This window comes from Rhododendron vialii, chromosome 5a (assembly GCF_030253575.1).
Source record: "Rhododendron vialii isolate Sample 1 chromosome 5a, ASM3025357v1".
In the NCBI taxonomy this organism is placed as follows: Eukaryota; Viridiplantae; Streptophyta; class Magnoliopsida; order Ericales; family Ericaceae; genus Rhododendron; species Rhododendron vialii.
In genome coordinates, this window is record NC_080561.1 from 11,663,153 (window position 1) to 11,675,688 (window position 12,536).

At 38.3% G+C, this 12,536-nt stretch overlaps 1 protein-coding gene across 1 annotated transcript; it reads right to left on the reverse strand.

Moving 5' to 3' along the window:
- Positions 1 to 2,467: 2,467 nt before the first annotated feature.
- On the reverse strand, positions 2,468 to 5,940 carry LOC131327570 (cyclin-dependent kinase A-2-like). The gene is made up of 6 exons (XM_058360722.1): positions 5,857 to 5,940; positions 5,525 to 5,686; positions 5,279 to 5,356; positions 5,100 to 5,201; positions 2,721 to 2,791; positions 2,468 to 2,606 (listed from the first exon to the last, which is right to left on the reverse strand). Exons 1-6 carry the CDS (start codon positions 5,938 to 5,940, stop codon positions 2,468 to 2,470), a joined length of 636 nt encoding a protein of 211 aa, XP_058216705.1.
- Between the last annotated feature and the right edge of the window lie 6,596 nt (positions 5,941 to 12,536).

Below are 12,536 nucleotides of genomic sequence, written 5' to 3' on the forward strand. Positions count from 1 at the left end.
TTGTCAAAATGTCTCATAAACCTTCAAACTTCAATAAATATTAATTAAGCCGATGAACTTGCCAACATTTCATCAATTACACCCCCATTGCTTGTTTTCGTCAATGTAAAAATGGAGGATGGCTATGTGGCCCATAAACACCCCCCCCCCCCCCCCCCCCCGGTGTTTGGAGGGAAAACAGGCACATTATGGTCATTTCCTCTTCTTATCCAGAGGGTATTGTATTTGGAAGGTAATCAACCCTAATTCCTGCCAGTTCCCACCCTTTCCTCTCCATTGATATACACTTGACACCCCATCTTCCATCTTCACTTCTTCCTTCAACAGATTGAAACCCTATAAATCAACCTACAATCTTCCTTCCAGTCTGCAATATGAGGAACGAAGGTGACATCTTCAACTTCATGGACAACAATACATGCGTTGTTTGTGGGAACTACATAGAGATGAAAACCTCTTGGACAATGGTGAACCCAAGAACCCATAAGCATATCCTCGCATGCTCCAAACCATAGTTATCTCCGAATCCTAATCGATGCACTCTGTTGCGTGAGAACCCTAATCGATGATGTCAAAACCCCTTGTACGAAGATTGATGAGAGGATTAACAAAATGAGTTATGACATGAGGATGGGTGCATTGGAGAGGGAGAACCATATTTTATCAAGCACGTGACCCTCACGTGTCTGTTTTCCATCCAAAAGTAGGGGGTTATGGACCACGTAGGCATCCTCTGTTTGTGCATTGACGAAAACGGATGGCAGGGGTGTAATTGATGAAATGTTGACAAATTCAGAGGTCTAATTAACATTTATTGAAGGCTGGAGGTATATGAGACATTTTGGTGATAGTTTAGAGGTTTTTTTAAAATTTTCTCGCGAAATTATGGTAACTACTAAAGATATTGGCAAGCTAGGAAGACTTACAAAGCGATTCTATATAACAAAGGATGGTTAACAGCCCGCACGCTCTGACTAACTGAGCTACTCCAACTTTGGTTGACGACAATTTCTATAATACGATATTCTTATAGTATTGTCTTAGCCCCAACAAGTAATGAACTAGACATGTAGCTCCCAACAATTGCAAAATAATTAGACTTCTACGCAGAAAAAGTAGGCTGATTTTGGAGTAGTCCTGCATTTCCAAGATTTTATGTACTTCATTAGGATCAAAATAATAGAGTCGTGTATCCCTTTTATTCCTATCTCCAATGTTCTAAAAAAATATAACATGCGACCAAAATCCCGAAAACAAAATCTCGGGGAATATAATGAAGCAGTCGGGAGTAAATTGACACATGGACTATTATTTTTAATTTATTTTTGAATATCGGAAATTTCATTCAAGAAGTCAAATGGTACTTACAAAGCAATTCCATCACAACTGTATGGAAAGAACCACAACCACCAACACTTAAACATGAGCATTTCAGGCTAAAAAGCAAAGACTTAAAATAGCACATCCCAAAATACAATTCGGGAGATAGTTCCACTCAAGAAAGAGGAGGTAGAAGTCCCAATAAATGGGTAGCTCAAACCAATAAAAATGAACACATAGGAAAATCATAAAGAACCAAATCCTAGAGGTTGGTAAAAGCTCAATACAGGAAACGGAAGGAGAAGAACTAAACAACAAAAAATAAAAAACCCTTATTCGGTCTTCACAATTGTTGCCCATATCAATAGATCTGTTGATTGCATCGACTCCAAAGTTGCCAGAAAACTTCATTGCCAGACAATTTCATTGACAAAGTGAGCGGTGGCTGCCAAATCTAACTCAAGGGACATCGAAGAGGAAGAGGTGTGATAGAAAGGGAGAGAGAATAAAGGAGAAGACATGGTCTGTGATAGAGATCGCTAAAATCGTTACAACAATATATGATGCAAAGCCCCGAAAACAAGAATCTCCAGGCGTAATCATGCAGTTGAGACTGTATTGAGATATGAACACTGATTTTGTGCAGAGAGTCCAATGCCATTTGATGGTATCGCTACTTGTTATGGCAAAAGCTATTTTGTGCTGAGGCCATTAAGGGTGTTGGTAACTCAACTGCAAACTTGAGCAACATCTTTCCCATATTTTTCCTTTTGGTTCTTTTATAAGGCTGAAGCCAACAAGAAGAAAAAAAAACTTTATCTCAACCTGGGCCCCCCAATGCAAAACACTAACTCATCCAAACAAGAGGGTGATTGAGAATTAGCCTTGCAAAGTTTCACAAGTCCATCCATACACCCGTTAGCCTCTCGAAACACAGGTTGCATAAAGCAAGACACTTTGCCATTTCAAGGAGTTAAGGAAATTGCCAACTCTCTAAGTTGTTCCATACTTCCATACATAACCAAAAAGACTATTACTTAAGATCGAATCACATTACATGCAAACCAAAAAAACAAACTTCAAGAGTACGGACTCTGTTAGTGTCATATCTTGCAACAATACAACATAAACATAATAACTTATTGGATTAATCGTCATCCTCTGGCTTCCAATCTTTAACCATGACATACATCGACAAACAGTTGAATAATATTGTAAAAGTGCAGCAATTCCTCAAATTAACTGTTTCCAAACCATGTGCACTAGAAAAAAGATTGACTAAAATCCTAATAAATACAAGCAGTAACAAATGACAACGAAAAGTCAAAACCTATCCTGTGCTCGAGAAGGTCCCTAGGCAAAACTTCGAGGTCCATTTAGTTGTCTTACACGGGACTCACATACCGCTTTTGAATCTATTGCCTCCATTACAACCAATTGTTAACACAACTATATAGGGATAATGGAATGGCTGAACACATAGGAACACTATTCAAGCAACTGAACACATCTATGAAGCAAACAATACTTCAACCTTTGCAATTTGATCCTCTTCGTTTTCTAGGTTGGATTCGTATTAGCCTCCTCAAACCGCTCATCTTTTGCTTCTATTTCCTCTCCTTCCATCCATTTATGATGGAGGGCTTCTTCAGCTGTTATCCAGGCCTTGGGATCAAGGCAAAACAAACCTTTTTAAAAATACGAAAAACTTACCGTAAGTGATTATTTCAAGCAGAGGAAATGGAAATGAAGTCGCTGGAGAAGAACTCGTCGGACGAGTCTGATCACAACCTGTTTCACTAGGGGTGTCAAATGGGCGGGTTTGGGTCAAAATGGGTAAGTTGCAAGTGGGTTGGGTCTTTAATGGGTCATTGACCCATTTGGACCCATTAATTATGAGTCTCATTACCCATACCCAACCCAACCCATTTATTTAAATGCAAACCCGACCCACCTATTAACCCAATTACATACTATATACTAAAATACATATGTACACTAAAATGACCGTATTACCCCTGTAAATTTAAAGGACTAAAATACCGTGTGCACTAAAATTACCATACTATCCCTCTACTACAAAAATGACCAAATTACCCCTATACACTTAATTACCATATTGGTCGATCTTAATTACCGAATCACAGCGTATCCAAGTGGCTTATTTTTTTATCTTTATTCAAATATTTTTTGCATTTGTTAGTTTTTTGTCAAATTTTTGAGGATTATTGCTTTGTCATGACGGGAAGAATCTAAAAAGTAAAAAATTATAATCGAAATTAATATTTTTTTGAATAAAGACGAAAAAATTGGCTTATTTTTGTCTTCATTCAAAAAATTTAGGTTTCGAACATAATTTTACTTTTTAGATTCCTCCTGTCACGTCGAAGCAATAATCCACAAAAAATTAATGAAAAACAAACAAATGCAAAAAAAATTAAATAAGGACAAAAAAACAAGCCATGAACAAACCAACTTTCTATTCATAAGTTGAATTTTCCATTTGATCAAAATCAAAACTAGCCCGTTGCAAGACGTATGTATCTTTTTTTTTGTCTTTATTCAATTTTTTTCCGTCTTTAATAGTTTTGCGTCAAATTTTTGTGACTTAGTGATTGGTCTCATCGAGAAAATCGAAAAAGTAAAAAATTATGATCGAAACTCATAATTTACACATTAACGGACGTGCTTCCAAATGAGGAAACCACTGACTCCATGAAGAGAAGTTTTTGGGCGTCCCGCAGTACCACACACGTAGGGTGTCCCAACGTATTTTGAACGGTTCAGATTTTAAAGAGAGATAGAGAAAGAAGAAAGAGTGGTGAGATGAGGGAAGAGAGAGAATAAATTTGAGTCGTCCAAAACACATTTAGAAAGTTGGAATGCACGATGGATTCCGTCACGTGGTACCAGCTCGACATCCGAAAATTTCTCAGACTCCTTGAATATACATGTCCATATAGTAACCAAAAAAGACGCTGAGACTATTCTCTACCCTTTTCAGCAAGATAAGATCAAAAGTAAAAAAATTTGGTGGGTTACTTTCATGGCGCATTGGGTCATTTAAATTGACCCAATTGATGCCTAATTAAGACCCAACTAATAATGGGTTAGTTGGGTTTGGACCCATTCTTACCCAACTAATAAATGGGTTGGGTTGGGTCTATCTTTTAGTTGATGGGTTTGGGTTCAATTTGCCACCCCTATGTTTGAGGTGATTATCTCTGCCCCATATCTTCTTTTACTCTCTCGTTCTCACCTCCTATTTCTCTCTCACTCGGCACATCAAAGCTCGTCTGTCCATCTTGATTTTTGCGCGACCATTCCTCCTACCGCACTCGCTCTCCTAGGACAGTCGGAGAGCTCGGCCGAGAACACCAAGTCGGCAAAGACAATTCAAAGGTGAGTTATTGCCGCATTCTCTCTCTCTCTCTCTCTCCCTCCAAGTTCTTGCTGTTGTATAGCAATTCTATCATGTGATCATGTGCGATGTGCTTGATCTTGTAATTTTTTGGGTTAAGACTCATATTAGCCTCCTCAAAAGGTTATGCTTTGTTTCCATTTCTTCTTCTTCCATCCATTTATAATGAAGGGCTTCTTCAGTTATTATCCGAGCCTTGGGATCAAGGCAACCTTTTCAAAAGGTCTAATAAATTGACCTCAAGGTCGGGAAAACTAACTCCTATATCCTATAGAGGCAACATATGCTTCATTGGTTAACTATGCATGTAAATGGGTAAAAAGCAAGTGATGGATGCTAAAAAATACAAAAAACTTACCATAGGTGGTTCTTCGAGGGGTAGGTTTGGATGTGGATTGCTAGGGAGTAGTGTGACATGGGGCCACGATTCTTCTGATAGCCACTCCAGCTTGCTGAAAATCTAACTCATTACATGGACTTTTGAATATCCATGAAAGGATTGCTTTAAACAAAGCATCTCAGCAAAGTACAACCTACCACCCACATGTCTATCGCGATAGTGTACTCAGTGAAATCCATGAGGACTTCCGAGGCTCGGTACCTTAGCGTCGCCACCTATAAATGCATTCAAACTGTCAATCATAGTACAAAAGATTTCCTTTCCAAACTCTCAATTATAACAAGAAAAAAAGTTAGCACAAAAGTTTAAAAGCTACCTTAAACTCGGAACTTTCTAACCTGATATAAACTTTCCACCAACTTTTATAGTTTAAAAGCTGATACCTGAGCAGTAAGAGCGCTACTGCTAGGGCATACAAATGACTTAGCAAGGCCAAAGTCACAAATCTTCACAGTATCATTTTTGGGGTCAACTAGCAAATTTTCCGACTTTAGGTCCCCGTGAAGAACCTTATTTTCATGGTAATATGCTATCCCTAACAATATCTGCTTCATAAAATGTTGCAAGAAAGATTGTTCTAGCAAAATGATGGTAGAAAATAGAGTTGCCATTAGCAGATCTTTTATTTCAGGTGAGCTTTTGCCAACATAGGAAGCCTAGTCATTTATAGAAAGTACAAAAACTATGGATAACTGATAGAGGCATAATCACTTACTCTTGTGATATCCGGATACTTGTGACTATAATTAACCAGGTCCATATGAGAATCTAGATTCATGGGCACGTATTCTAACGCCATAAACACACTTGCCCCGTGTGAATGATATTACTTTTGTTTAACTAATAATACTTCTCTTTTGTAGGATGGATTGTGTGTTTATACACGGGGCAAGTGTGAACATGGCGTTAGAATGAATGTCCATGGATTTGAATTCTCATATGAACCCGGTAAATTATAGTCACAAGTATCTGATATCACGAAAGCCTATAAAAAAAAAGTGATTATGCTTCTATCAGTAATTCATGGTTTTTGTACGTTTTATAAATGATTAATCTTCTTATGTTGGCAAAAGCTCACATGTGCGAATCAAAAGATCTGCTAGTGGCAAGACTCTATCTCTACCATCATTTTGCTAAAACAATTTGTTTTCTGCAGCATTGTATGAAGCAGATATTGTCAGGGAAAGCATATTGCCATGAAAATAAGTTTCTTCACAGGAACCTAAAGTCGGAAAAACTTTGTTCGTTGACCCCGACAATGATACTGTAAAGATTTGTGACTTTGGCCTTGCTAGGTCATTTGTATGCCTTATCAACAGAACTCTTACCGCTGAGGTATCAACTTTTAAACTATAAAAGTTGGTGGAAAATATATATCATATTAGAAAATTTTGAGTTTAAGGTAGCTTTTAAACTTTTGTAGTAACTATTTTTCCGGTTATAATTGAGAGTTTACAAAGAAAGTCTTTTGTACTATGATTGAAGGTTTGATTGCATTTGTAGGTGGCGACGCTAAGGTACCAAGCCCCGGAAGTCCTCATGGATTCCACTGGGTACACTACCGTGATGGACATGTGGGTGGTAGGTTGTACTTTTGCCGAGATGCTTTGTTTAAAGCAACTCTTTCATTGATATTCAAAAATTCTGGTAATGAATCAAATTTTTAGTAAGCTGGGGTGACCATCAAAAGAATCGTGGCCCGGTGTCACACTACTCCCTAGCTATCCACATCCAAACCTACCCCTCGAAGAACCACCTACGGTAAGTTTTTCGTATTTTTTAGCATCCATCACTTGCTTTTTACCCATTTACATGCATAGTTAATCAATGAAGCATATGTTCATATGTTGCCTTTGTAGGATATAGGAGTTAGTTTTCCTGACCTTGAGGTCAATTTATTAGACCTTTTGAAAAGGTTGCCTTGATCCCAAGGCTCGAATAACAACTGAAGAAGCCCTCCATTATAAATGGATGGAAGAAGAAGAAATGGAAACAAAACATAACCTTTTTGAGGAGGCTAATATGAGTCTAACCCAAAAACTTACAAGATCAAGCACATTGCACATGATCACATGATAGAATTGTTATACAACAGTAAGAACTAGGAGAAGGAAGGAGAGAGAGAGAGAGAGAGAGAGAGAGAGAGAGAGAGAGAGAGAGAGAGAGCAGCAATAACTCACCTCTGAATTGTCCTTGCCGACTTGGTGTTCTCGGCTGAGCTCTCTAACTGTCCTAGGAGAGCGAGTGTGATAGGAGGGATGGTCGCACAAAAATCAAGATGGACAGACGAGCTTTGATGTGCCGAGCGAGAGAGAAATAGGAGGTGAGAACGAGGAGTGAAAGAAGATATCGGGCATAGATAATCACCTCAAACAGGTTGCGATCAGACTCATCCGACGAGCACTAGGGAGAGAAGTTGATAGAATCAGTAATAGAAACAGGGAGAAATAGAAGAAAATATTGGAAGAAGAATAGTGTTCTAATACTAGAACTAGGGTTGTTCGCTATCTGGATCGGATCAGATTCCTAGAAATCCGAGGACTGAACCAATCGTAGCGTATCGTAAACTATGTCATCATTTTCCAAGTATCGATTCCACCTCCCATTTTATTTTCTCGAGCACTGATTGCGCTGACCATCTTTTAGGACCAACCGGCTCCCGGGCTAAGTTCAGATTTTGTCACCCAAAAGCACATATTCCGTTGACCGTCTCTTTCCAGGCCTATCGGGCTCTCAGTCTTTAATCATTTCTCATTTCATAACGCATACACGGCACTAGTTCCGTTGACCATCCTTTCAGGACCTACCAAGCTCCTAGGCCACACACACACACCCAAGCCATGATTCACACACACACCCGAGCCATGATTCCGCCGACCATTCTCTTAGGACCAACCAAGCTCTCATGCTCACACAATCACTATCTTCTTCTTTGTTTTCATTCTGTTTTCCCATTTCCTTTTCGTAAGTCAATTCTCGTTTTTCGTATTTCGTAAACATGCATCATTTCCTCGCGTTCACATTATTCTTTCAAAACTTGCTAGAATCATGCGGATAAAATAAATCATACTTTCATGCTTTTCTATATCACCAAATCTAAGATTATATCTGCATGTAGTATAAGAACAACATTCCTACCACGTTATTTGTAACACATGCGCTTGGCATCTTACCACTAAATTTTTGTCACGTAAAAATAGTTGGATTCCGATTTTCCATTTACTAAATTCTAAGTCATGTTTTTCTTACTAAAAAAAATAGTAATAATAATAATAAATAGCAGTGAACAACATTTTAGTAAAATTCCTTTGTTCCAACCATGATACCATTCCAAGGGCCCAGCTAACCATTATGTTTCTTTTCTTTTTTTTCTTTTTTTTTACTTACAGTTAATGTAACCCGATTTCCGATAATCATAAAACTCTATTTTCTTTTATCGATCAATACTATTTAAAATTAAGCGAATACATAGCACTATTATACTTAGGGGAGCAGATAAGATGTTTCTACCGTTCTTTTTGGCAATAGAGCAGCTATAGAGTACGTCGGGTGAAAATGCGGGCGAAGTAACGTCATTTTGGCTTGACCAAAGAATAAAAAGAAAGTACTTTTCGTTTTCCAGAAACACAAATACTTCTAGAAATTTTAAAAATCGAGGTCAAAGGGTGATTTTGAGTGGTGTAGGAGAGGCAGCAAGGTGGTGGTGGAATTGAATTAATTTCCTCCTCCTTTTCTTTTTCTAGCCGAAACCTCTCTCTCTTTTGCTCTCCAAATTTACTAATGAAGCATGTGAGAAGTGGATGATTGGTGGTGTGTGTGTGCTTGTGAATGTGGAAAGAAAGTGAATGGGGTTATGCCTATTTATACTAATGAAGGAAGGATCTAGATCATATCTAGAATATAATCCTAATAATCTAACAATATCTAACAAAATCCAATCCAATCTTAATATATCTTATAAAATCTAGGGATATCTAGCACCCTTCTTTCCGGATTATTCTTTGGACCTTACGGTTTTCCGTCTCGCGAGGACTCGTGCCTCACTCTCGTGTCGTGATGTTGTTAATAGGGTTGAGGCGATATTAGTAGAGTTTAATAAAAATTGCCACCTAGACAGAAAAATACCCTAATCTTTAATAAACCTTGAGTCACGTTGACATACTCCTTAAATCCTAACAGTAAGCGGCCCACTAAAAGTTAGCTCCTTATTTGTTATTTTTTTCTAATTCTTTTTAGCGTCTTATTTGTTTATAAAAGTTAGGGTGTTACCTCTATGACTCTCTCCTTATCTATATTTATACACTATGATTATATTTGGATATCAATCTCTCCCACTTGCTAGGATTTGTACAAAAAAAATCCAAGTTAGGGTTTGCATGCGCGCGCGCACGCACACACACACACACACACACACACACACATATATATGTAGATAGATTTACAAATTTACTCAATAGGGTTTTAGTATTTTCTTTTAAATAATTTCATAAAAAAAATCAAATCATTTATTAAAAGAATACTAAATTAACATCTAAATGAAAGAATTGTAATTAAAATATTAATTTTATTATAAAAATTTAGGGTTGTTACAACATGCCATAACATTACACTATTATAGCAAGTTAGTTTAAGTCCAGATACGAGCGCAGCAAGGCAGCAACCAAAAAAATTTATGGGTTTTGACTTTCGGACTTCGGAGTACTGTGTGTGTATGCTGTTTAAAATTTACGTTTTCTTTTTTACAAAATACTTACAGTTTACCCCTGAAGTTTTAGATATTGTCACATTAATGTAAAATTGTTAAAAAAAATCATAACAATTAATAAAGTTATAATTATTTATAAATATTACACACACATATATATATTTTTTATTTTTTTAAATATCTCACGATTCGGTTTGGTTAATCCACGGTTTTGAAATGAAAATCCAATCCTAATCCATATCTCACAGTTTTTTAATTTTCAAATCCGTGTCTGGACCATTAATCCACAGACAAAATCCAAAAGACACAGATCGATTCGGTCCGGACCGGTTTCAAGGTCTCGGTTTTTCTTGGACAGCCCTAATGGAAACGGAATCGTGAAAAGTGTAGAAGAGAGAAACATAATCATGCAAAATGTGGAAGGAACAAAGAGATTAGAATTTGGAGGGGGAAAAACCGAAGAAGTACAGCAAAGAAAGGTTTACGCAAGAGGAAGAAGGGCTTGGTTAAGGTTAACAGCCTACTGTGCTTCTACAGCTTTGATTTTTATGGTATTAACTACCTAGAGTACAGTTTTAGCCGCAACAAGCTCCCAACAATTGCAAAATAATTAGAATTCTAAGCAGAAAAAAGTAAGCTGATTTTGGAGTAGCAGTCCTGCATTTCGAAGATTTTATTTTACTTAATTAGTATCAAAATAATAGAGTTGTGTAGCCCTTTATTCCTATCTCCACTGTCACTACAAAAATAAGTGACCAAAATCTCGGGGCCAATAATGAAGCAGTCAAGAGTAAGTTGAGATATGGACGATGATAGAGATTGCTTATGGACTAAGATAGAGATTGCTTAAGTCGTTATTCCTGTCTCCAATGCTCCTACAACAGATAATGAAAAGCCCCCAAAACAAGAATCTCGAGGCATGATCATGCAGTTGAATATGTGAGTTGAGATATGGACACTTCTTTATTTATTTTTTTGATAAGTCAAATATCGATTACAGAACATTAAGATTGTTTATCCTTCAAGAGAATGGATGCTAACCCAGGAGGAATACAACCAAGGAAACAAGTAAATCTCTTCTCTAAACAACTAGCTGCTATCCAATGCGCTGCTTTGTTTTGTTCTCTGCAAACCCAATTGAACGTCCAATTCTTCTGCCTTGCCCATTGCTTCATGTCTGCCACCATTGCAGCTATTTCCCACCGCTCCTGACCAAGCTTACATTTCATGCAATCAACTAGCACTCGACAATCCGACTCAAACACAGCATTATCAATACCCATATCCAATGCCAGTCCACAAGCTATACGGAGGGCCCATGCTTCTGTGACCAACGCTGAAGAGGCCACTATTCTACCTGATCTGTAAAATTGGATCCCTCCACCACTATCTCTGGCTAAACAGCCAAAGGCAGCCTCGCTGCGGGAAGAGGAAAAAGCTCTATCGCAATTGAATTTAACACAAGAATGAGGGGGAGGGGACCATTTCCTTTCTCTGTGTGGCTTGGTTGTATGTTGTATTTTTTCCCCAAACGCAACTTGAAGATAATCAGAATTGGCTCTCTTAGCTATATCAACTGTTCTCTTTGGATCAGGCAACACCCCATTGAAAACACATTCGTTCCTGGCTTTCCATATGGCCCAGCAAACCTGAAAGATATATCCAACCACCTCTGGACTTGATTCTTTGGCTAAGTTTCCACATAATAACTCCTCTGCCCACCTATCCGCTGAAGTGATAGTGTGTTCTTTGATCCAAAAAGAAAGACCACAGCCAAACCAGACAGCTTCTGTCCAAGGGCATCTAAATAGCACATGTTCAATGGATTCATGCTCTAACTCACATATAGGACACAAAGGGTTCTGAGCACATTTTCTTCGACAGAGGTTATCCTTACATGCCACCCAATTTCGAATTACTTTCCACATGAAATTACGTACCGTTGGGATTGTAGGCGTAGCCCAGAGTTTTGTCCAGAACTTGTCTGGATAGCAATGAGAAGAGGATGGACGACGGGCTTTGGCCTTGGCTTTGTAAGCTAGATCGTATCCAGACTTCACTGTATAAGATCCAGACTTTGTGTGCCTCCATATGACTTAATCTGCAGAATTTGTCACACTGATAGGGATTGTGACAATGGCCTTTTCTTCATCTGCTGTTGTACAACTTCTCAACTTTCCCACATCCCAAACTTGTGTTGGTTGTTTGATGAAATCAGAGACTTTGGTCCATGGGCAGTCCTCATGCGGCTTTGATTACCTTGCCTTCATCCCAACTTGGAATCCAGTAATCTCTCCAAAATCAATGCTTTCTCCATTTCCCACATTCCATCTTAGACCTTCCTTCAAAATAGATTTGCCCTCCAAGAGGCTGTTCCATAACCAGGAAGGATTAGCCCCTCTTTCTGCTTCCATACACGAGGTGTTAGAGAAATAAAGTCCTTTAAGAACCTACACCCAGAAAGCATTGGGATTGTTTATCATTCTCCACTTTTGTTTAGCCAAAAGAGCACCGTTGAAGGCTTCAAGGTCATGGAATCCCATCCCCCTTTTTCCTTTCGCCTCTGTCAATTTCTCCCATGACCCCCAGTGAATTTTCCCACCTCCATTTCCACTTTCCCACCAGAATTTTCCAATAATTGAGTTCAACAAAGAGCACAAAGACGTAGGCAATTTGAAGCACATCATGGG